The sequence below is a fragment of the Danio aesculapii genome, chromosome 23 (assembly GCF_903798145.1).
Source record: "Danio aesculapii chromosome 23, fDanAes4.1, whole genome shotgun sequence".
NCBI classification, from domain to species: Eukaryota; Metazoa; Chordata; class Actinopteri; order Cypriniformes; family Danionidae; genus Danio; species Danio aesculapii.
This window is the reverse complement of record NC_079457.1, coordinates 40480442-40505302: the sequence shown is the minus strand read 5'-3', so window position 1 is coordinate 40505302 and position 24861 is coordinate 40480442. Positions and strand designations below refer to the sequence as shown.

Sequence of the window (24861 nt, the reverse complement as noted above, 5' to 3'; positions counted from 1 at the left end):
TTATGAATTTGACCCTTTTAATAAGCGCTTTCTCGTGCTCGGTTGATTCTGCGCGAGCTCTCCGAAAGTGATCCGTATTGCTGTTACTTCCCAAACAGAACTGACTGGTTGTTTCCGCACGGCCTCTGTTATGGGCCCATAATGGAGCCTTATTACGTAATGGCTGGTCACGTCACGCATGTAGGTGATCCTATATCCTATCACAGAGAGGGGAGGTCTGCCTTAAAGAGAAATATCTAGCACTTACTCGTTTTTTCCCAACATACAGTATTACTTTTGATCTGCCGCGCTTTCTATTTGATTTCTCGCTTAATCTGTAACTATCCTAAATTCCGAGGGGTTGTTTGCTTGGTTGACTAATCTACGAGAAGAGTAAGCAGATTGTGTTATGGTAAGCTCAGTGTTCTTTGCTCTCTGTGTTGTCATTATCGTAAACGTTGTCAATAAGCGCGATAACTTAAGATAAGTAGAAAAATGTTAACGTAAGACTTGTCTGTTAGTTAATTTCTAACAAAATGCTCGATAATATCTTTGCTTCAGTCTCGTGTAAGCTTAAACGCTGTTATTTGAGATTACTAACATAAAACAAGGCGGAATAGCTTCGTGTGTTTATGTGTTTGGGAGGTATGGCATCCATACACTCTCGTGGCCGCGCATGTGCTGCTGCTGTATACAGGAATGTGTTTGTGCTGTGTGAGTTGACCTGGTGTTTGTAAACACACCGCGTGTCGCCTTTATTAGAATAATTATTCACTCCTCGATCAATCCAGCGACATCAATACGTGCTTCCACATCAGTGAATATACATAACATTACACGTGTTCAATAAAAGGCTGTGGTTGTTATTTAAGATGATGAAAATATGCGTCATTTCTAAGGGACTAAGAGTGAGTCATTTCTTAGTAAGTGTAATAAAAAATACGATGAAGTGTTGTTGTTTTTTTGTGATTTTCACGCCACACACTGAGCCAACGTTACGTTGAGATGGCCATGTGTTGTGCTCTGAGCCTCGTTGTTGTCAGCACGTGTTTTTGGCTGATCCAGGGTTTCCTGAGAACTCTCGCGCTCTTCCCACGAGCTATCAGATAATGCAGCGCGTGAACATCCCATGCACTCAAATAGACTTATTCAGCACAAACTTTGCCCTTAATCTATTTCTTTAATTTAGACATTTCGAAAATCTCTACACCTGAACGATCAGTTTATCTGTATGTCAGTCATCGTGTCTCGGTCTGTCTGTTTGTCTGTCTGCCTATTTAAATTGGGAGTTGTCTCGAAATAATGAATCATTTTGATTGGAGTTTGTAATTAAATGTTGCTGTGTAAATTTATACTATAATCAATCATTCCAAACTATTCTATATGTTTAAGAGAGCTTAGTGATACGAGCACACCGAGCAAACATTGTAAAAACCACCCCTAATGAAAAACACCTTGGGGAATCTTTTGTCTGTGACTCTTGGCTGGTTCTTCTGGCACTACAATGAAGGTCCGTTATGGATTTGTTTAAATGAGGGAATCATAATTCCAGCCACGTTGGCCGTTTGTGCCCCCCTGCTGTTTAAAATTCACTCATGTCAAGGTCAGTGTACATTTAGCCTTGTCTTGAACAAGGGGAGAGGGGAAATTGTCCATGTTTTTCATAGGAGGCAGGTGATGAGAGGCTACCATCTGTTCCTTTGATCAAGCTCTTCATTAAGTAAGAGGGTTTTAGGTGGTGAAAAAAAGCTGTTATCTTCAGTGCCCCTTAACCTCTTCCAAAGTTTCACCCTGACCCCCTCCTCTGCCGTTGGTGAAGATGATTGCTATTTATGGATCAATTCATGGCACTGTTGTCCTTACCACAGGGTATGAGCCATTGCACCATCCCGGAGCGTCGGCAGAAGCCTGAGCAGGACGCAAGGGTGTGCTCTGTGTTCTGAGAACCAGCTAGTGGAATCTAGAGCATCGGAGAAACGAGCAACCGACCAGAATTATGTCTTACTATAACCGAGAACTGGTTGGTATTTTTTATCAAATATAAACTCTCGCAGAGAACTACCCCTGCAACCACATTGGACTTACAGAAGACACAAATCGGACTGATGGGGCTGAAGAGAATGGCGAGGGGGGGCAGCAGGAACGACAACCCTTGTTAATGGCACAATGAACAGAACGAACGCTAGTTCCCTGGGACCACACCACAGTCTCCTGCTTCATCCCCCAGCGTTCAGACAAATGGGTCTGGGGGTCTAGACGCAGTGAAGGAGGCGCTCCGTGACTCTGCCAACGAGTTTGAGCTGCGCTATTCCAGAGCATTCAACGATCTCTCCTCACAGCTCCACATCACACGCCGCCACAGCGTACCAGAGCTTTGAGAGCGTGATGGATGAGGTGTTCCGCGACGGTTTGTCAACTGGGGCCGAATCGTGGGGCTGTTCGCATTCGGAGGGGCTCTGTGCGTCGAGTGTGTGGAGAAGGAGATGAGTCCGCTAGTGGGACGCATCGCAGAATGGATGACTGTCTACCTAGACAACCATATTCAGCCCTGGATCCAAAGCCAGGAGGATGGGTGAGTGGAATTTACTTGTATTTTCACCAACATTCCTAGTCTTCTTCAGTCTGCCTTATGTATGTTTATGGTGTCAAATTGTCCTGTTTATCAAAGGCTTTCCAAAGAATTAAAAAAACAACAAACTATTATGGGCAACCTTGATGTAAAAAGGTTTGCTGAAAGGTAAGTCTCCTTCTTTTAAAAAAAATAAGCTTTTTGAACCTCATTCTGTCACAAACTAACCAGACTTGGGTTAAACCCAAAGGTATTTTATTCTGTCTATTGAAATTCCAAATGTATCATAAATAAATCTAAATTAATCAATCAATAGAATCTTGTAAGATATTTGAATGCTTTATATCAAGATGTCATAGAGGACCATTGCAATTTGTTAATGATTTGGGGAAGATATAGATGTATCATTGGAGTAAAAAATCCACTGGATTTGTTTGTTATTTGATTTGTAATCAGACTTAGAAAATTCATATCAAGGTTAATTTTCAGCTTGTATATCAGTTACTGGCTTCGCAATAGCTGTTTAAAAGTTATTGGTATTGACCAATGCATTCCTAATTTTTAGCCGAACTATTCATTTAAAGGTTTATGTCCCTACTAGACTTGTTGTCTTTTGGGGTTTGTGTGAAGCTTTTAAAGGGCTGTATTATTCCAGGAAAAGTGGATGTTATTGATGAAAGAGTGTGTTTCGCATGGTCAAATCTGCTAGCTCCCTTGGGTCCAGAGAGGGGCTGTTTTTAGCGCCTGCCTTTCTCTTGGGCCTGGGCGGGGATGCTGTAACTTTGTGAAGGGGAAAGGAATGGTAGATAAGATAGCAGAGCCACAGCCACTGGTCATTATTGATCTCCATAGTCTTAATTTTCAATCAAATCTCTACAGAACAGAGTCCAACTTTTGTGGGAGATGAGCACATATTTTTGAAAATAGAGGGGGATGCTCTGGTAGTTCATTGTTTTCCTTTTATCTATAGTCTTTTTGTTGTTTTTTTTCCCCCTTGGTCAGCTGTCCAGTTGATGAAAGGCGAGCATGAGTAAAGTCATGTGAAAATCCTTTGTGCTGGTTCGCTTCTTTATGTAGAGACTGGACGGGTGGCAGGTAATGGAAAGGTCCTGGCCAAGTCAGCCTTTCCCTTTGTGATCATGGCTGTGATCTGATTGGGTGTGTAGTGGGAGTCAGATATGGAAGTGGATTGAAAAGGTCATTTTTAACACTGCTGTTTTATTAGTTGGTGCATAGAACAGAGGCTGTGATTGGCAGACTGGTTTTGTTAATGCTGTTTATATCATTTTGAATATTACTTCTCATTTGCCAATGTGACATGTACAGAACGTGCATGTTGTTTTGTTTTGTTCCAGGGCATGCATTTTTTTTCCTCCACCGACGTTCCTTTTTGCGGTCTTGTGATGTCTGATTGCACAAAGAATCCGGAACCAAGTAGAAAGCAAAAGTCAAAACGTCATTTTATCTAAATTTGGATCTTGTCATGTGACCACAAGAATGAAAACATAAGGCCACATAATAGACAAAAGCAATCTCTGAAATTGGATGGATAAGCAAATTTGGATGGTTTGCCATTGGTTGGATAAGCAAAATGTTAGATTATACAAACCATTTGTTTATTGCTGTTTTAGACAAATAAATTATAACTTAAACTAATCTACAATACATTTTGTATAATATTTATCACGTTAATTGAATTTTAAATGAACATTGTATCTAATGTTTCATTACATAAACAAAATGTTCAGACTTTTTTGATAAGGATTTTAATGACATTCTCAAGACCCATAGATACATACACTAGATATCGCATACGGGCCTGAGCATGCGTCAATAGCGCTGCCACATTTGTACAGTGCTCCCACAACAAATGTCATTCAACTGCACTAGTCAAGACAGTGTGCCAATGTGAGGATGCTGGACTTTAGCACTGTGTACTGGTGTAGTAACATGAAAACAAATCATAAAGGCAGAACATTTCGTAGGTAATATTTCGTTTGTTACATTTTGTGTAAGTTGCGAACTTTTGTACTAAACGAGTAATGTTATTGATGACAATACAGTCACTTACTGAATTCACCATAAGGCAAAGTAGCACCAACTCGCACTAAATACTCCGCTTATGCTAGTTTTGTTGAATAAAATCAGCAAACAATGTAAATAAAATATGACAAGATGCCGCGTGCTAAAAACTGGTATTATTGTCGGCTAAGTGAACGAGTAGTTCATAACAGAGATTCATTCACAAATTAATCGCTACTTCTGTTAGAATGAGAAGTGTAAGCAGGAGAGGGGAGTGTTTCAGGACATGGATTAAATCGAGTTTAACAGGTAGGGAGGATAATACATTTTCATGCACACAAAAACACTGTACACGGTACAGCACAGTCATACAGCGTCCTAATAAAGTGAACTTGTTCGCTGAATCATCTCTCCGTGCAGTACAGCCGCAGACATCCACATCAAATGCCGGTCATCTCGTTTAACGTGGGCTGTGTCCGCCTCCTCGTGGAAAATTTTCAGACTTAAATGTAGCGGCATTATTGCTTTAGCCGCTATCGCGGTAAGGGTAAACAATGACGCGTGAGTCCGCTGTGAATCCTTTTTCTCATGTTTATTTTATCACATCTTGTGCCATCAAATCAGTGAAATAGCTCGTTGTTCCTCTGTAGCACCTGTCACCACAAACAAACTCACGGTCTGAAAATTGTTTCCTCTTCCCCTTACTACTCCACCTACTACCTGGCTTCCTTAAATCCCAATTTTGACAGAATAAAAGACTTCATTCACAAAATCACAACAATAAAGCTAATACCTGAATACATGAATAATATACGAATACAAAATACAAAATACTCAAATCTAAATACAATAATTATCAAATGTAAACTAATAATAATAATAATAATAATAATCGTATCATCCAACCAACCCATTTAGTCCAAACATAATAATAATAAAGAAAGAAATGGCTCCAACACGCTCTTTGTCAGCAATGCCCTTGCAGTCACTCATCCATCAATGTAGAAAAGTGATGTAAATTATAATTTTCCTAATTGAAAAAAATATTTGCATATGGACCACCCGATCATACATTTATGTATATATCTCTAGCACTGAATGGCTCAGTCCTCCACTGCACCTTGGTCCTGCATTCGTTTCAAAGGAGCGCTACCCTGTACTAAAATGGCAGCTCTTTTGATGCATTCCTTCCAATAGACAACAAAGGTAGGAACATCTAATGTAAATATCTATGCTCAACACCAACATTTGTCAACTCTTTTGTTGAGATCTTCATCTTATGAGATTATCACCTGATAACTATTTGTTTCAGGCTTAATTCCTTTTGGATTAACTTAAAAAGTCCTAAAGCCGTCTATGAATTTAGTTTATAATGTACTTAATATAATATACTTTTTTGTGACAAAAAGAATTGTCAAGTTATGTATCATGTGGGGTTTGAAGAGTTGAATGACACAACAGTGGGCTAATGAATGAAGTCTTGAGTTTTCACGTCCCGAGGTTTTGCACCCAGCTGCACCTTTGGTTCGTCTTGAGCAGAAATTGTTGGAGTGTGCTCTTCATGTCACTTCCTCAGTGGGGAAGGAAAATGAGGTCTGTGTGTTTTGACAATAGGCAGACGTGCATGCGGTACATGAATGTAGGCCGTCCTTCTGTAGACTCCCACTCAACCCTTTCTGTCTCCATCACTTCAATTGTAGTCTGCCAGCTGAACTTCAGCAGTGGTTGTCTTTCGGATGCTCTGTCTCAATCAGGCCAGTGCAGTTCATCTGTGCGTTGTGTCGACGGGGGGCACGCATAAGCACACATGCACGCTCAATTTCACGGTCGAACAGGATAGTCTCTCTGGTGAATATTTTCCACACACTGAAGCGTTACAGTGGCGGGGGGTTCTCGTGTTATTTATTCCTCTCAGGTTCTGCTTTGTAGTGAGACTTAAAAAGAAATCAAATGGGTGGCAGGCAGGGGTGTCCCCTTGCAAGCAGGGAATGCCCATTTTAAGTTGGTCTCACTCAACACTTCTCGCATATTCAAACTTTTGGTAGCTTGTGGGTTTTCTTGCATCCCACACAAAGAAATTTTCAACCAACTTTTGGTATCATTCTCTTTTGTCTACTACACAGAGTTAAGCAGAGAATGGCAGCTGTGTGATGCAGGTGTATCACAGTGCATGCACATCAGGCTGTGTTATTACTCTGTGTAGTCCCTTCGCTGCTTGGGGAGAAGTGCTGTGAAACGGTAATAATGCCCTGAGGTGCACTCGCACTGACTCTTTCTTTGCATCATAGTTTCAGTTGCTGTTCCTTAATCTACATGTTAAAGGGGTCCATCAGGTACTAGTCATTTAAGTCTTACTTGGCTATTAATTGTTTTGGTAAATTAAAGAAAAAACAATTGATGGAAAAAATGTAATTTGCAGCTATTTAACAATGTTTTATACTATAGTAATATTAGTATTTTGAAAACCAATACTACAGGAACAGCATGTTAGTCAACTTCAGCTTTAACTTTAGAGTCATTCAGGAGTTGGACTAGTTTATAATGTGCTTGTGATTCACTAAACAAATGAGCTCATTTGTTCTATAATAGCACTACACTTGTCACTCATTTTTGTGTCATACATTCAGAAGCAGCGTTGCTTTGCTTTCGAATAGTAGTAGGGCTGCACAAATAATCGAAAAAAGATCGAGATCTTAATTCGACCCCACACACGATTTTAATTCTGCTTTTCTACGATTCAGCCAATTATATTTTCAAGGTGAGGAGAGATACGTAAAGGCAGTCGCACAATTCTTCACATTGTTTACATGCATCGCTCAGCATCACGGACACCTCCAAATGCTGTTAAGTGTCATATACTGTATTTATAAGGTATAATTCACCCCAAATGTCATTTCTGTCTTAATGTAATGTAGTTGGGCGCGAAATCGCACATGAGCTGATGCACTGTTTGTTTACTACCAAAAGGATGCACGTGTGCCTGCCAATGATGTCTACTTTAGTGAACAGAACCTGCATATGCTGTGAATAGCAGGTAATAAAGTTGTAAATAACGGTCAGTTTGTTTCACAGAGCGATCGTTTGGGAGCCGCGTGGGAAATATGATTTGCATGTATGTTTTTATTTCTTAAAGTGGCTGCAGCCATGACATGAGCACACCTGGCAGTGAAAGTGAAATCTAAAGCATGCGCATCATTTAAATGATCATATTGCATTTTAAAGTTATGATTACGACAAGTATTTGATATGTTTCTTCTTTCATAGCGAACACAAAGTTTTGTGCATGAGAATGAATGTTTACTGGGTCAGTATAACTACTCTAGCTTATATAATGCAAGAGGGAATCTGATAATGACTAATGTTTTATTTTACCAGGGAAAAAATGGTCTAATAATGTGGTCAATGACATAATAATTCAACTTTAGAATTATGATTAATTGTATTCTGATGTATTCACGTTACTGTGAATTAACAGCCAGGACATATTTAAAGTCTGTTCAAGTCCACCATTCCAAGTCTATTCAAAATTTTGTATTTTAACTAACAGTAGACCTACACCTAGGCCTGATATTATTATTATTATTATTAATATTATTATTATTATTATTATTATTATTGTTGTTGTTTTACCATATATTTGAGAATAACAACAATAGCCTACTCATATTAACCTTTATTTTACATCCATAGAATCGTGATAAAATCGTGATCTTGATTTTAAGCAACAACAAAAAAAATCATGCAGCTCTAATAAGTAATACAGGAAACTCCAACATTTTTAGTTTTATCTGGAAAAGAACTCATTGGGGAGGCATTCTGTCTTTTTTTCTTACTCTACGGAGGAATGACTGACATCAATAAGTGCTCTAGTCACCACTATTGGAGTCCTGTGCCTAAGGGGGTGGGGATATTACCAATTAGGCTTGAATTATATGTCAATGTGCTTAGGGTAACTGCCTTTGTTCTGATAGGCTAGTACAGAATAAATTATTTGCAGTTGATGGTAGTTGGAAGGCAAAATAACAACACAGCAGGGGGTGGATCCATACTTATTCACTCTTATTACACCTGCTTTGTTCATTATATCTCTTTTAGTGTGTGTGTTGGGGAGAGAGAGAGTTGCAGTAGTCCCTGTGAAACCCTCATTAGCGTCCAGCGAGGTTCCTTCACTATCATTCTGCTCCTAACTAGAATAGTGACTTCCAAACACAACCAATCATTAATCACACACATTACTGTACTTTACACACACAGACACGCAGTGATGCGCTAATGCTTTCTGATAAACAAAGGCCCACCTTTATCACATGTTCATCACTGTCACCACAACAGAAGTCTTTGTGTGACGTAGGGCTGTTACTATGTGTTACATCAAAGGTATATGCATGCAAATACAAACATGGACATACCATATTCACACACACCCTTGTCCTATTGTCTGTCATGTTTGCACAAGGAACACCCACGGGACCACCCCCTACTCCCCATCCTCCATCACTTTTACTTTTTCTCCCGCCATCTCATGTCCTTCCTTTCTTTCGATTCTCCGTTTCTTTCTTTTCGTCGTTCTCCCCCGCCTTTCCCTCGGTCTCACGTGGGTGGACGTGTTGCAGATCAGACATGCAACAACATGCCCGCGTCACCGCCGTTAGTGTCCCCGTTCACCCCTTCATTCTTTCCCATTTGTTCTGTGTCCATTCGTCCATCCATCATCCCTTCACCTTAGTGATCATCTCTGATTTGGCAGGCGCGGTGGCCATGCGTGTTGGTGGCACACCCCCCACAAACATTCTTCAAGCTCCAATACATCAGCACCGCCCATTTTGCATCTGTGCATCGCACGGGACTATATGTATGCATTTGTGCTCCTGGTCAATTGTGTCTAGGTTTGGACTGCGCATGTCATGATTTAAATGCAATGTCGCCATTGTTCTTCCATTTCATGGATGAGCCTCTAATTTGGCCGATTATTTGAAGGTATAGCACACGCTGAGCATGTGATTGCCTTAAACAAAGGAGCTGCGGATACACACACATACACGCCTGCAGCATCCAGGTGAGGAACTTGGCTGTGAACACACACTGACTGCAGCAGTGGAGACACTGGTCCAGATGTTATGTAGGCAACTGAAATCATTCGTACACTACTAGTTGTCAGCTGTGCTGCAAGTTACTATCCTCAAAGGCACAGTTAACCCCTGATCTTTTGGTGCAGATTTGTGCATCCCTAATATTATTACTGCATCAAAATAATTTCTTTGGAATATTTTGCAAGGTAACTTCAGTTTTTTGATGAACATGCTTTATGTGTGTTGGTTTGTGTGTGGCTGACTGAGTGAAAATGGCAGTAAACAGATGGTGTGATTCAGTCTGTTCCAGCAGCCTTGTCACCAGCAAGACCCAGAAAGGGGGAGGGATGGGGCATAGGACTAGCACTATGTTAGTACTCTCCTCTTATGTCACAAGCGGGGGGAAATGGGGGGGTTCCGACCTCACCTTCATGGAAGGTTGGGCTGATCCATTGTGCCAGGGTCATAGGGGGGACCTAGCAACGCAAATATAAGAGAAGGATGGATTGAGGATAAATGTTTTTGACCATGTAGCTACTAGTAGGGGCTTAAAAATATCACTCATTATATAAGGGGGGAAAACCGCAGCACAACTTTTTTCTTCTGTTGTTCTGTGTAGGAAACCATAAGACAGTAAGTAAATAAGTGACAGGATTTTAATTCTAGAGTGAACTGTCTCTTTAAATGCTGAAGCATATTTGAGTGTTGTTTTTTTTCCTCTCACCCAAGTGTTAAATACACCTAGCATATTTTTAGATCCTACCACATTTGCTTTTCTGTCATGTTCTTGTGATTATTCCCAGCATGCTTGTGTGCATGTGTGATCTTCAGCTCCAGTGGATTTTGCATTTTCGCTTCTCTTAGCTAATTGAAAATCTCCATACACCCTTCTCAATGTGTAATTCAATTGTGTGGAAGAGTGACCTGCGCATTTAAGCCTGGTTCTTTGGTCAAGATTAGCCAGCATCATTGAACCACACTGTAATTAGCCCCTAATAACACAAATAATGGCCTACTGAAAGGACTTGCTAACCTTTAAGTGGGCAGTGGGCCAAATAAAGTTTTTGTTCATCTGACAGAATTACGACTTTAAAAAGCAGCAATTTGCTTTCACCTTTAATGTGTTGCACAGAAGACCTAAAGCCATGCAGAGTGAATGGGTCATATGTATATTGAGTAACATATTTTTTAGGGTATTTAATAAAATAAAAAAAACATATCACTGTAAAAATTTAGTTTGATGCTGCTGTTTAAACTGAGGGAGCTACAGTGATCTGTCAGGCCACCCCTAAAGGCCACCAGACCACTTTAATATTCAATTTTCTTGATCAATCAATTATCCGTTCAATCGAGGTTGATTTTTCGGTCATTCTGTGGACCATTCCCTTCCACACGGTTCTATTAATCACCGCTTCTTTGTGTTTGCGCATACTCATGTTGGTATCAGATTTAACAGTATCGAGCCAACGAGTTCTTGGGCGGCCTTTCCTCCTATTTCCACCAACCATTGCCAGCATGACTGCCTTCTCGAGTGAATTGCTACGCATGACATGGCCAAAATGGGCTTCCAGTGTGGTCTTTGGCTTGATGCGCCCTAGGACTTGTTTGTTGGTGATTCTCGCTGTCCACGGGATGCGCAACAGTCTCCTCCAGCACCACAACTCGAAGGCGTCGATCTTCTATCTGTCTGGATCATCCAGGTCTCACAGTCATAGGTTGCTATGGGGAAGACGGTCGCGTTGACTAGCCTTGCTTTAGTTGCAGTGCTGATATCCTTACTTCTCCAGATGGCATTCATGCTCACCATTGCATTCCATCCAAGGGTTAACCATCTCTTGATTTCAGGTGTCATGTCCTTTTTTTTCTTTATACAATTGGCATAATTTGAAATTTTAGGTTTTTATATCACTAAGTCCTTATGTACATTCAAGCACCAATTAAAAGTTGCAAAAATGTATCTCGAGTTTGTAGTTTTGAGATGATGTCATGGAGGTAGAGCTAAAAGAAGTACCTGACTCAGTCTGAGTGTGTGATGCTTGGGATGTTGTTTATGCAGTCAGTTTATTATGCTGCTGACAATCAGGAGACTGCCACACATAATGTCCCTCAGGACTGACTCACTCACACACACTTGGATTCACTTTCAAACTTCCTGCTAACAGATACTCTGTTAAACCCAATGTGTTCTGCCACTAGAAGGTGAGCTTGTAAATAATGTGTTTGATGGTCAAATATGAGAGGTTTGTGTTAACTGTGACCGCTGCTTTGGTTTGCAGTGGACTTTGTGCGATGGCTGTGTGCCGTGTCCATGGACGAACTGGCCTCGGCTCATCAGCCTCGCATGTTCAGTCTGCAGAAGATTGTGGAGATCTCGTACTACAACATGAACCGCATCCGGCTGCAGTGGTCACGCATTTGGCAGGTCATTGGAGATCATTTCAACAAGGTCTGTGGCCTTTTGGCATTTGAATAGTCACACAATCTGGAAATTCCACATAAAGATTTCAAAATGTCGATTTCACAATGTTAGTACGATTGCTACACTCTTGACAACAGACAATGGGCTTTTACCTGTGAATTTCACATGAAAATGACTGCACCTTAACCGCTGTTGCATCCTTATGGCTGTTAAGCCGTTTTCATAGGACTTTTTGTGCTCATTTTGTTGTGTTTATGTAAACAGCTCACATTTGTCCTAATTTCACACTAGGTGCAAAAAATAGATCCCTTCAGGACCTCATCGAAACCCATTTAACTGCTTTTTTTTTTAAATCCCAGTGCCATTTAAACAGTAATGGCCCATTTTCACTGACTGGTACAGTATGGTACAGTATGGCTCGGTACGGGTCACCTTTATCAGGCTTGCATTTCCAAATCCTTAAGGGTAAATTTGATGGGTGTGGTGTACGCCAAAAAAATTAAGTCGACGCCATTCTCGCTTGAGGAAATGTCAAAGTAAAACTGTATGGGTCGTTCATATATCATATGAGAAGCACTTCTCACAAAACAGATGCTTTATACACATAAAAACTTGTGTATAAATGTTCATTACTAACCTTTGTATGAAGATGATTTGATTACAACTGCAGATCAATGACAGTGCGGAATAGCCTACTGTAACATCTGCAATTATATAAAATAAATAAATAAATGCAACATATATGAACACATACAGACCCTTACAGTCTCCGATGTGTTACCATTTACAGAAAAACTACACACAGCATACATTTTGTCCTTATTTGGGTTCAAATACAACACGGAACATATAGCCCAGTCAGTGCAAACCTCTCTACTGTATCTTTAATCTTCAGCAGCACATGTAACCTCTGTTAAAAAGTAATTCCGTCATTCCGAGTTCATAATAGTCCAAAAGGTGATGATAATAGTTAAACATGGCAGTTTGTTCATGTTTTAGGTTGGTGAAAGAATCATTCGCTTCTTCGTTTTTTCAGGCTTTCCTTTGTTTTTTCAACACTTCACAGTTTCTGAAGGATCAGATGTCAAAAGCACTTCAATGATCACGCGCACATTATTATCATCAGCTCAAGATATATTTGTTATTTCACATGAGCGATTGCAAGCTCCCTGGAGAAAGTGAATCCACTCTCACTTTAAGACGGCCTCGTAAAACAAAAACAGGAGATTTTGTTCTTCTTGGCTTTGTGGCTGTACATCAAGACAATGGCATGGTTTGTCTGAGCTCCGATCGGCCATGACTCGTTAATATATGCAAATAGTCAGGACTTAATTTGTACCGGAGCATGCCGGATCCGGCAAATCTGATCCCCCGATCCCCCTGATTTTACCGATCCCCCTCCTCAACTGCCCTCCTTCCCCGTCCTCTGTTTACTTTCTTCCGCGCCTCCCCAACCCTTTTCACTTTCATCCGCGACAACCCCCCCTGCTCTCCACTTTCGTGCGCGACACCTCTCCATCCTCGGGTAACATTCCGGATTTCCAAGGCTTTCCATGTTTTATAAAAATATTAATGTAATTTTATATTGTACTATGATAATTCTATAGTTGTAATAATATTGTAGTTAATTAAACAAAACAGTTGCCACTTTTCTGGTTTGGTCTGTGGAACAAATGCTAGTTTTTCCCTGTTTTCTGCTTTTGTGCACTGCAGGCCAAATGAATAAAAAATTATTTAATAATATGTAGATGTGTTGGTATGGATATCAGAGGTTTTGTATATTCTGAGAAAATTTGAGGGCACAAAAATTATAATGCATTTAAATAATATTGGTTTCTAATTGTTGACTTATTTAAAAATATAATAATAATAAAATCTGTTTATCCTTTATGGAAAAAAAATAGATTACTTATTTTAATAAAAAAGGTTCTATTTTATATTAAGTGACCTTAACTACTATGTACTTACATGTACGTCAAAATATTAATACAGGGTTCTTACAGTGTTCGTAATGTATCAAAGAAAACTTCTGGTTAGATGCGGGTAGGATAAGGGACAGGTTTGGTGGTATAGGTAGGTTTAATGGTACCTTAAGGTGTAAGCAATGGTCAGTTTTAAATGTATAGAATTTAAGTGCATATATAATTACGCTAAGGTATTTAATCAATCATAAGTACAATGTAAATATGTGTACTTAAACAACAAATACATTGTAACGAATGATTTATTTCAGTGTAAGTACATATTAGTGGCCACTTGATATAAAGTGGAGCCTGAAAAAGCTAAAATGTAAAGGTAAAATTTTGGTGGATATCATTAGAGCTAATACTAATAAAGACTGTCACAAAAAAATTATTGGGGTGTCATGGTGGCGCAGAAGGTAAAACGATAGCCTCACAACAAGAAGGTTGCTGGTTCGAGCCTCGGCTGGGTCAGTTGGCATTTCTGTGTGGAGTTTGCATGTTCTCACCGTGTTCGCATGTGTTCTCCGGATGCTTCCGTTGAGAAGGGCATCTGCTGTGTAAAACATGTGCTGGATAAGTTGGAGGTTCATTCCACTGTGGCGAAAGCCGAAAGTAAGCCAAAAGTAAAATAAAAGAAAGAGTAGGTAAAATTATATTTTTAAAATAGATATAAATCTATAGATATATAGAATAAAATATATATATTAATACAGACATTTTTGTCATGAACCAATGTGTTAATACAAAAGGGGTTCAAATTAGATTTGATTAATCAGTACACAACTGCTGATTGTGTTTTCTTTCTGTTTCGGCAGGTTGGTTGTAACCCAAATGAGGATGTAGCCATCTTTGCCGTGGACTCCCTGAGACAACTTTCCATGAAGTTTTTAGAGAAAGGTGAACTGGCCAATTTCCGCTTCCAAAAGGACTTTCTAAGGCCATTCGAGCACATCGTGAAGAAGAACAGGTGAGGAGAGGGGAATTAGAAATGGGATTGATTGAAGTGAAAAGAAAATGATGCAATCTGATGCAGACTACAGGAAACGAGCTAAATTTCAACACTTAGAGTGAAGCATATAAAATACTTTCTGCCACCACAGGTTATTATGCAGAGGGAATTATAAGTAGGGCATTTGTGGTTGTTTACCCCAAAATGTGTCAAAATGGAATAAGGCTGCACTGTTATTTTTATTGCACTTGTTATTTTTTCCCCTAGGCTTGCTTTGCTGAAATGCAAAGCTGTACAATTTAGCCTTAATTTGGTCTCTAAATATCAGTATGGTTGTAAAATAATAATAATAATAATAATAATAATGGCAATTTCTACTTGTTAACAAAATTAGCACACAACCAAAATGACTGTGGTGAGAAATCAACAGTTAAGAAAGCTCTGGTAGAGATGTTGATGTTTAAACAAGAAATTCGACACATTATGCTATAGATGGCTTTAACATGTCCCACGGGGTCTTAAAAAGTATTTTAAGTTGATAAGCCAATTTAGAAAAATTTAAAGTATTAAAAATTATTAAATGCTAATTTACAAGGTATTAAGGACACACAATTGATGCAGGAGCGAACCATATATGGTTAACGATGGATCAGTCTTCTATTTTTCATGTTTAACAACAACTAATTTCTTAAGAGCGTTATCGCCACCTACTGAATTTCCCAGGTCTGCAGCTGGATATTATTACGACCTTGACATTACGCTGCTTCGTTTACTGCACTAACCAAGCAAACGCCATTATTCATGCTGTTTTAGGTGCCCCCTGCTGGATCAGCATTGTTATTCAGTAGATGAATAGCGTTTTAGTTTAGGATTAGTTTCTTACAGTTAGTATTTAGTAAATCTACTGTACCGGTTGAAACATAAAGTGGCAATTAGATTTAAAAATATATGTAGAGTCTTAAAAATAGTCGTAAAAGGTATTGAATGTCCCTCTCTGATTTCTGTTTAAGCTAAGCAGCTCTACAGTATTATTTCGCAAAACCTCTGTTTGACGTACAGTATGGAAAGATGGGTGTGAAGGAATAAAGAAGTGTGTTTTTCTAGTATATTTTTGCATTTACACTAAACTCCTCATGTGTTCTCAGGTCACCCACTATCCGGGACATGGTGATACGTTGTGTGGCTCAGATGGTCAACTCTCAGGCTGCTAATATCCGCTCTGGCTGGAAAAACATCTTCTCTGTGTTTCATCAAGCAGCATCAGATCATGATGAGAACATTGTGGATCTTGCGTTTCAGACCACAGGGCACATAGTTAGTAAGTACCCACAATTTCACTTTACTTTTTTTTTTTTTTACTATCTGATCCATCATTCAAGTAAAACAAAATTCTGATGTCCATTCTTTGTCTTCTCACAGTGAACACATTTAAGCAGCATTTTGCAGCTGCCATTGACTCCTTCCAGGATGCAGTGAAGTGTTTGTCGGAGTTTGTGTGTAACGCTGCGTTTCCTGACACCAGTATGGAAGCCATTCGGCTAATTCGCCACTGTGCTAAATATGTGTCTGAAAGGCCGCAGGTGAGTGTTAGTCTTTGGTACTCATAATAGTTAAGCTATAATGTTATATCTGAATCACTCTTCTGCTTTCCAGGCCCTGAGGGAGTATACTAGTGACGACATGAACGTGGCCCCTGGTGACAGGGTTTGGGTGCGAGGCTGGTTCCCCATCCTGTTTGAGCTTTCCTGCATCATCAACCGCTGCAAACTAGATGTTCGGACCAGGTGAATCTCCATCATCACTCATACTGATGTCACTTCTGTACAAAGGTTTTTAATTTATTGGCTGTTTGGAGATCGAACATCTGTTTGTGTGTTTCAGGGGACTGACTGTCATGTTTGAGATCATGAAGAGTTACGGACACACCTTTGAGAAGCACTGGTGGCATGATCTCTTTCGCATCATCTTCCGAATATTCGACAACATGAAGCTCCCCGAGCAGCAGACTGAAGTGAGTGGCATGACATGACTGACATTAGCGAAGTTTCAGACGGATTATATTTATTCATTCTAAATGCTTGTGCTTTTTTAATAACTAAAGCAGTGTTTCTAAACCACATTCCTTGAGGACAACCAACACTGCATGTCTTGGATGTCTCCTTTGTCTGTCACGCCCATTACAGGTCTTTCAGTCTCTGCTAATGAGCTGATGATCTGAATCAGGTGTGTTTGGTTAAGGATACATGGAAAATGTGCTGAGTTGGTAGTCCTCCAGGAATGTGGTTGAGAAACACTGAACTAAAGGCAAGTCTCCAATGTCAGCATAAAAAAAGAAAAAGTATGGTATTGTGTACTTTTGTGGGAAAGAAGGCTTAAATTGTTAGTTTGTTGGTTAATCACAATCATATTTGCCATTTAAACATCAATTTTAGATCGATCTATTTTTTGTTTACATTAAAAAAAATGCTGTTTCAGAAGAGGAGTCACAGACAATTTAGCAGTGGATTGGATATTATTCTATTAGTTATAGTGCTGTTATTTGATTAACTGTGACTAATACAAAATAAAAACGTGTGTTAACAATTTCGTGTGCTGTCTATATTTAATTAGAAATACATCCATGTATATGTATGTGTGTATAAAATGCTTATTTAGGGCGTACTCACACAATGTACAGTTGCCTTGAACTGGGCTGAAGCCCGCTTGTCCTCCCTTCCATCTCCCCCGATGGCCCGCACTCACATTACATTCAGGCCTGGGCACGCTTACATCATCGATGATGCGCTGTTCAGTAAACGCTTTCGTTCAAAACAGTGAACATTTCTTTAGTTATATTGTTTTAGTCGTTAGTTATGCAGTGACACGCTGTCAAATATTTCGCCGAACAGATCAGCCACTTTTAACGCTCATAAACAACCATAAAGTCCTCGTGCTGCAGGAATTAGAAGGTTTGCTAAAGGTGCAGCTGTCGTGCAGTGAAGGGTTTGCGTCTTTAATAATCGACGACTGTTTGCCTTCATTGAACAGTAAGAATCATTAATAAACACATATGAAACAGTCCCTTAAAAGTCACGTCTTGCTTTCAGTTTCGGGCTCAGGCGCACTTTGCACTCACACTACAGTGAATCCAAGTGAACCCCGCTCTGACACACCTCTTCCAACTGGGCCTGGGCCGGCCAAGTGAACCGCGCCTGATCCCGATTTCAGAGCACTCACACTTCTCAAACGATCCAGGAAATGGGCCTGTGCACGGTTCGGATAGTACGCCCTTGTATGAAATAATAATTATTATTATATATGTTAATATTTCGGTATATACATGTCTATGTGTGCAGAATTATTAGCCCCCTGTATATGCTTTTCTCCAATTTGTTAAATAAAAAGATTATTTTATTCAACACATTTCTAAACATAATAGTTTTAATAATTAATTTATAATAATTAATTTCGTTGCCATGATGACAGTACATCATGTTTTACTAGATATTTTTCAAAATACTAGTATTCAGCCGCAGTCACACTGGACTTTTCGCCCCATATACTTTCGTTTACATGCATGCGAATGCGTCAGACCGGAAACGCAAGCTCGTCCGACAACATTCGCAGTTCGCTGCCTTGCGTAATTCAAACTTGGTGAACTCTGACCTGCAAAATCATTTTTTGTCATCACTTGACTGCGTGAGACCGATCAAAAGTCAACTAGTCATTGCTAGTTTTTTAAATGTCTAATCATCTTGTTTAATCCCGCCTCTTTTCACAATGCCGTACAACAGAATTTCGCAAGCTCAAACTCTTGTGACCACGGCATAACAGTGGTTGCAATCAATGTTGCTAATAATATTGACCTTATAATGGTTGTAAAAAAAGTAAAACTGCTTTCATTCTAGCTGAAATAGAACTAATAAGACTTTCTCCAGAAGAAAAATATCATAAACACTGTGAAAATTTCCTTTCTGTTAAACATCATTTGGGAAATACATGAAAAAAATAAATAAATTCCCAGGAAGGCTAATATATTGATTTTAACTGTATTATATGAATACAAGTGTCTTATTTTTTATGCAATTTGTCAATCGTTAATCTGCTCTAATTAGTTGCACATTTTGTAAATATCTCACTTGCGTGTTAAAAAATAAGTTATTGAAAGATATTTTGTTCTTTGATAGAAAACGGAGTGGATGACGACGACATGTAACCACGCTCTCTACGCCATCTGCGACGTGTTCACGCAGTTCTACGAGCCTCTGAGTGAAGTGCTGCTGGCGGACATTTTTGCGCAGCTGCAGTGGTGCGTCAAACAAGGTGGGATTTTTGCTGATCTCTTGCTCGAATCGTGAGGGAGAGTTTAGGCATTTTTAAGATCTGCACTGCTACTTGCTGCTTACTTCATTCCAGATGGACGTTTCGAACGCGACGCCTACACGTGTCACATTTGGGGAAACATATTGGCCCAGTGGGTGGCAGTGTTTTAAATCAGCAGGGTGTGGTATAACAGAGAAAGTGTTTAAGAGCTCCTCCTCTGTCCTCAGATAATGAGCAGCTGGCACGCTCGGGCACGAACTGTCTGGAGAACCTGGTGATCCTGAACGGGGAGAAGTTCAGTCCGGAGGTGTGGGACGTCACCTGCTCCTGCATGCTGGACATCTTCCAGACCACCAGCCCTCATGCGTATGACCACCATCTGCTTCAATGACACTTAAACACTTTCTGTCTGGATCATGTGTTTTGATGAGATGTCAATCTGTTTAAGTAGAATAATTATTATATAGCAAAAAATATATCTACCATATTTTGCGGATGATAAAGCGCACCTGATTGCAATTTGCACTGGGTCAAAACTGCGTTTTTGAAAGGGTGCGAAAAACGAAACAAAACAGGGAACATCCTCTATGAAGCCTGTGTTAAGATTGACTTATAAGGGCTGTTCTTAAAGTATGCATAAAGCCTTATAAACAAGATTAAATAGGGCCTCATGAATAATCATAAGAATAGTAATAATATTCAACATTTTATCTACAGTACGTAAAGGAATGGTTCCCTCAGAAATGAAAAACACCCCATAGTTTACACGCCCTCAAGCCATCCTACATCCTAGGATCCTACATCCTACAAACAACATCCAAACACAGTCTGTGTAGTAAAAAAATGTATATTATTTTTTTTTTTAGGGGTTTTTAACCTTGATGTGATGTATGTCTATGTACTAACCACTAGGCTATAGGGTATGTGCGGAAGTACTTTTAATTTTGCAGTAACCTGGGTCAAGTGCTTCCGACGAACTGTATGCCGTTAAAAAATTGGCACGTTTAAGGTCTGTTTTCTTTAAAAATCAACTATCTTCACTGCCTGATTGATATATACGATATAAGTGGGTCTCGGAATGTACAGGGAGCACTGCTTTAAATTAAATTTTATCGCGCCATGTCTTTAAATTATGGACATTTATTTTACCCCAATATATTTATTGAAGTTTCTGCATAAGCAGTCTATTTAGCTGATTATGTTTTAAATATATTACAACATCGATGCTTTAAAATGAACCGTATAAAATTGAAAAAAGTCACATTCACACACAACAACTGTTCAGCAGAAGTTTATCAGTATGGGAAGAAACACTAGCTGTGCATATACCCCATTCATTCCAGCATAGTTTTAAATTTTATCCAGGCTCTTCCATGTTGGATAGTTTTTTTTTTTTGTTTTTTTTTTAAATGAAGCTACTGAAATGCATAAAGTTGATTATTTGAAAATGTCAAATATTTTTAGTACAAAAACACATTAATAATCCTCTAAGACACGTGTAACCCCTTGGTGGCATAAGGGTTAGGTTTACGACCAATTTATGCACTTGAGGAAGCTTAAAAGCCAACACCATTATATGGTATGGAAGAGTTAGTATAAAATGTAAAACGGTGTTCGTCTAAACTCTGACTATGTTCGTCTAAGGATTTGTCTCAATGAATTTTTGGGGAGTGAACTATTTCTTCATGATCTGAATGATGTTGTACATCTTCTGCTCATTTACTATTTAAAGTAACAGGGACAGAGTTGTCATTTAAACAATAAAAAGCTTTAGAAAATGTTCGTATTTGCATATTGGCTGTGTACAGGCCTTTTCCTGCATGGCCATATTCTGCGCTATTCCTACCCCATATCTGCTAACACCTACATTACTATTAATAAGGAGTTTATTTATCCAAATATTCTAGTTAATAGTGAATATGTGTTCCTCGTGATTACACATAATATATATGTACAGAAAACCTATTTAAAATGCAAACCACAAATATAATTTCTATATAGGGAAGGCTTGTGGATTTAAAAGTTAGCGTAATATTTATATATATATATATATATATATAAATGTAAGTAGAAGTCATAAGGTCAATCCCATTTTAACAAACACCATCTTTACAATTTTTATAACAATTGTATGTGCATCTAATTGTTACATTTAATGTGTGTGCAACTTATTTTTGTTCATATCCTGAAAATAAGCAAGGATACATTTAAATATACTGTTTTTACATGATATTATTATGTCGTTTATAAGGGATTATGCATGCATTAAAATGTATTAAAGGTCCCAATAAATTCAAATAAACATTTTAGATGTTAGTTTCAGTCCACCTCCAAAGCAGTGCAACATTCACGTTTAGAAAATTTAAACTGATGTCAACATCCAAGGCTTGCAGTTTGTCACTTTCGCCTAAATGGATCAACGTATTTTTTTCATGTTAGCCCATACTGCAGTTTCTTTTCAAATCTTGACCAATCAAATGCTCTCTAGTATCTGACATGTCCCGCCCTCTTTTAGACGATTGTCATGTGCTTTTCATTTGATGCGATGGAGCTCAGCTGTGATAAAAACAAAAATGCGACTGGGCTATTTTTAAAGGGGAGGAGCTAATCCATGTCCCACCCTCTCGTCATTTAATTTTTGTTGTGATTATGTCAAACATCGAATAGAAAATGCATTTCAAAGCACTTCCACAGGACCTTTAAATGTATGCCTTATAAGGCATTATACAGTCAGGCTTTATAGATGTTACCCTGAATGTTTATAAATATTATCAGCATGTATTTAATTCCGCTTGCTAAGCAAACAAATCCTTTAAATTCAATAGGAATCAACAAATAGCGAAATAAATGTAAATTACAAGTTTCAAGCTGTTTTGCCATATATAATTTTCATAATTTCTAGTTAATAAAAGATCGTCTCCCTGTCCGATTATGCCAGCACGTATTCCAAACTCTGACATTTGTACACGACATGACCTAGAGATATTGAAACTGGCGCATTTGAACCGACTGTTTTTTTTAAGCTCCTGTAGCTCTAGCTTGTGAAATTCTCCTTCTCGTTTGTTTCTGTCTGTGCTCTAACAGCTTGCTGGACATGGAGACCAGCTGGACAGGAAGAGGAGGTGGGAGAAGGGAAACACACTGGTGAGATTGCATAACATAATAATATTGCAAATGCACACACACAAATAAAAGCCACCATCATGCAGCCTCAAAGTTTTATTCTGTTATATGTTGTTGGTGTTTCTCACCTTGGCGCGCGCACAACTCACAAACACCAGACTTTGCTTGATATTAATAGTAGGCTATTGCATATCAGGCTCTGTTTCATACTGCATCTGTGTGTCTGTGTGTTGTAGGATGTGTGAGGTGGATTCCCAGTCACAGAGCAGCTTTGAGAGAACTCTGTCAGAGAGAGGCCACAGTCAAATGTCCACCGCCAGCGATGAAACATGGAAAGGAAAGTCCCACACCAGTATGTACTCTTTTATGGTGATTTCAATCATGTAGAGACGTTCAGTAGGTGCTTTTTCCCCTGAAAGTGACAGGTGAAGACAAAAGATGTTTACAAAGATCAAATTGAATAGGGGCTGTACCTTTACATTTGGTTTAGGTAAGAATATTGAAAAGGTTTTTTTGATATAAGAGATGTTTGAAACACAATTGCTGTTAGAATGATTCAGAAAAATGATGAGCTGAAAATTCTGATTTATAGTATAAACATTTTGATAACATTTTTAAAAGATAAATTAGACAAAAGATATTTGTTTTAAATCCTTTATTATTACTGTTTTTTTTGTATTTTAATCAAATAAGTAGCATAAAAGATTAAAAAAATAAATTGTAATATACAATTTGGTAATGAAAGTTTTGACTCAATTTCTCAAAGAATATATATTGCATTCTAACAGGTTTGTAATCATTTATATTCATTAAAGATGCTATAGAATGTAAATCTGGGATATATCTAGGCATAGCTGAATAATACAAGTTCAGTATAGGGAATAGCATACCGTGAGACTCAAAGACCATTGTTTCCTCGTTCTTGTGTAAAGCCCACTAATGTAAAAACCCTGGTGAATAACAGGCAAAAAGAACAAAAACCATAGGTGTGATGATGCTAATGGGATCATTATATGCACTTCACAGGAGATTTACAACATTGATCATTTTGTGAGACTCTTATTTTGAAAATGGGACAATTATGACATTAGTAACGTCCGGCAGCAGGCACAGAGATCGTATCACAGCCTGTTCAAAAATCTATATATAAGAAAGGAAATTTATTATCAATTTATCAGCGCACTCACAAAGAGCCATAAGACCTGTTTAACTTTTTTTATAATTGAATGTGTAAATTGTGAAACATTTCTGTGTGCTTTTCTAATAAGGCAACAGACACGTGTTACACTGACCACATTTGACATGTTACAGTGCTGAATTAGTATTTAATGCAAGTTTATTACCAAATACAACTCTGAACTACATCTGTCAGTGTCTTTTGTTGGTAGAATTATAACTAGAATTAAATTTAGCCTATATTTCCATCTACAACAAAACTCTTAACCTCTTCTCCACTTCACTTGAATATTTTTTTTAATACTGAACCTGCATGGCGTGGCGTGCGTTGCGTAAGGGATAGAGCACAGACAGGATCAGATGAGGCTGGTCACAGCAGAGCTCATCAATATTAATGGCCCTTCAAATATGGTCAAAACAAGCTTTCTCATCTAGGGGAGTTTCTGTGGTTATCTCTTGACTTCTGGAAACTTTTTTTCCACTTGCCTAAGCCACATGCCTACTATTTAGTGATCAGAGATAATACAATTAAAGTTTTAAAATCAGTGCACTCTATGGCACCTTTAGCACACGAGGTGGGTCACCTGACATCTTTAGGATAAGAACAATAACACATTTAAATTCAAGTGATAATTTTGTATGGCCTCCTCTTTTTTCACCCTAACACATTAGTTGAGATGTACTCGTTTGTTCACCATGATCTTAAATTAATAAGGTAAGTGTTCTAGTTTTTCCATAAATCAGAGTTTCACAAATATCTTATTGTATAGGTACAGTTGAAATCAGAAGTATAGCCCCCATTAATTTTTTCTTTTCTTTTTTAACATATTTCCCAAATAATGTTTAACAGAGCAAGAAATTTTTACAGTATGTCTGATAATATTGTTTTCTTCTGGAGAAAAGTCGTATTTGTTTTATTTTTGGCTAGAATAAAAGCAGTTTTTAATTGTTTACAAATCATTTTAAGGTCAAAATTATTACCCCTTTAAGCTATATTTTTTTCATAGACTAGAGAACAAACCATTGTGATACAATAACTTGCCTAATTACCCTATCCTGCCTAGTTCAAACTTAATTAACCTAGTTTAAGCCTTTAAATGTCCTTTAAGCTGTATAGAAGTGTCTTGAAAATATCTAGTCAAATATTATTTACTTGTCATCATGACAAAGATTAAAAATAAATGAGTTATAGAGATTATGATTTAAATTAGTTATTAGAGTTATTAAGAGGCCCCTATTATGGGTTTTTGAAAATGGCCCCTTCCATGTAGTGAAGTGAAATATCCAGC

General features: G+C 38.5%; 1 protein-coding gene and 1 pseudogene across 1 annotated transcript in view; both read left to right on the top strand.

Annotated features, from left to right (window-relative positions):
* Positions 1 to 1975: 1975 nt before the first annotated feature.
* On the top strand, positions 1976 to 2590 carry LOC130216835 (bcl-2-like protein 1; annotated as a pseudogene).
* Positions 2591 to 5124: 2534 nt separating this feature from the next.
* Positions 5125 to 24861, top strand: part of LOC130216834 (brefeldin A-inhibited guanine nucleotide-exchange protein 2-like) — a 32080-nt gene continuing 12343 nt past the window's right edge. The window contains exons 1-11 of the mRNA XM_056448716.1: positions 5125 to 5131; positions 11836 to 11838; positions 11916 to 12085; positions 14838 to 14989; positions 16117 to 16289; positions 16391 to 16551; positions 16625 to 16755; positions 16853 to 16982; positions 19138 to 19273; positions 19501 to 19654; positions 22633 to 22748. Of these exons, the coding sequence (XP_056304691.1) occupies positions 5125 to 5131; positions 11836 to 11838; positions 11916 to 12085; positions 14838 to 14989; positions 16117 to 16289; positions 16391 to 16551; positions 16625 to 16755; positions 16853 to 16982; positions 19138 to 19273; positions 19501 to 19654; positions 22633 to 22748 (1333 nt within the window). The remainder of the gene's footprint in view (positions 5132 to 11835; positions 11839 to 11915; positions 12086 to 14837; positions 14990 to 16116; positions 16290 to 16390; positions 16552 to 16624; positions 16756 to 16852; positions 16983 to 19137; positions 19274 to 19500; positions 19655 to 22632; positions 22749 to 24861) is intronic.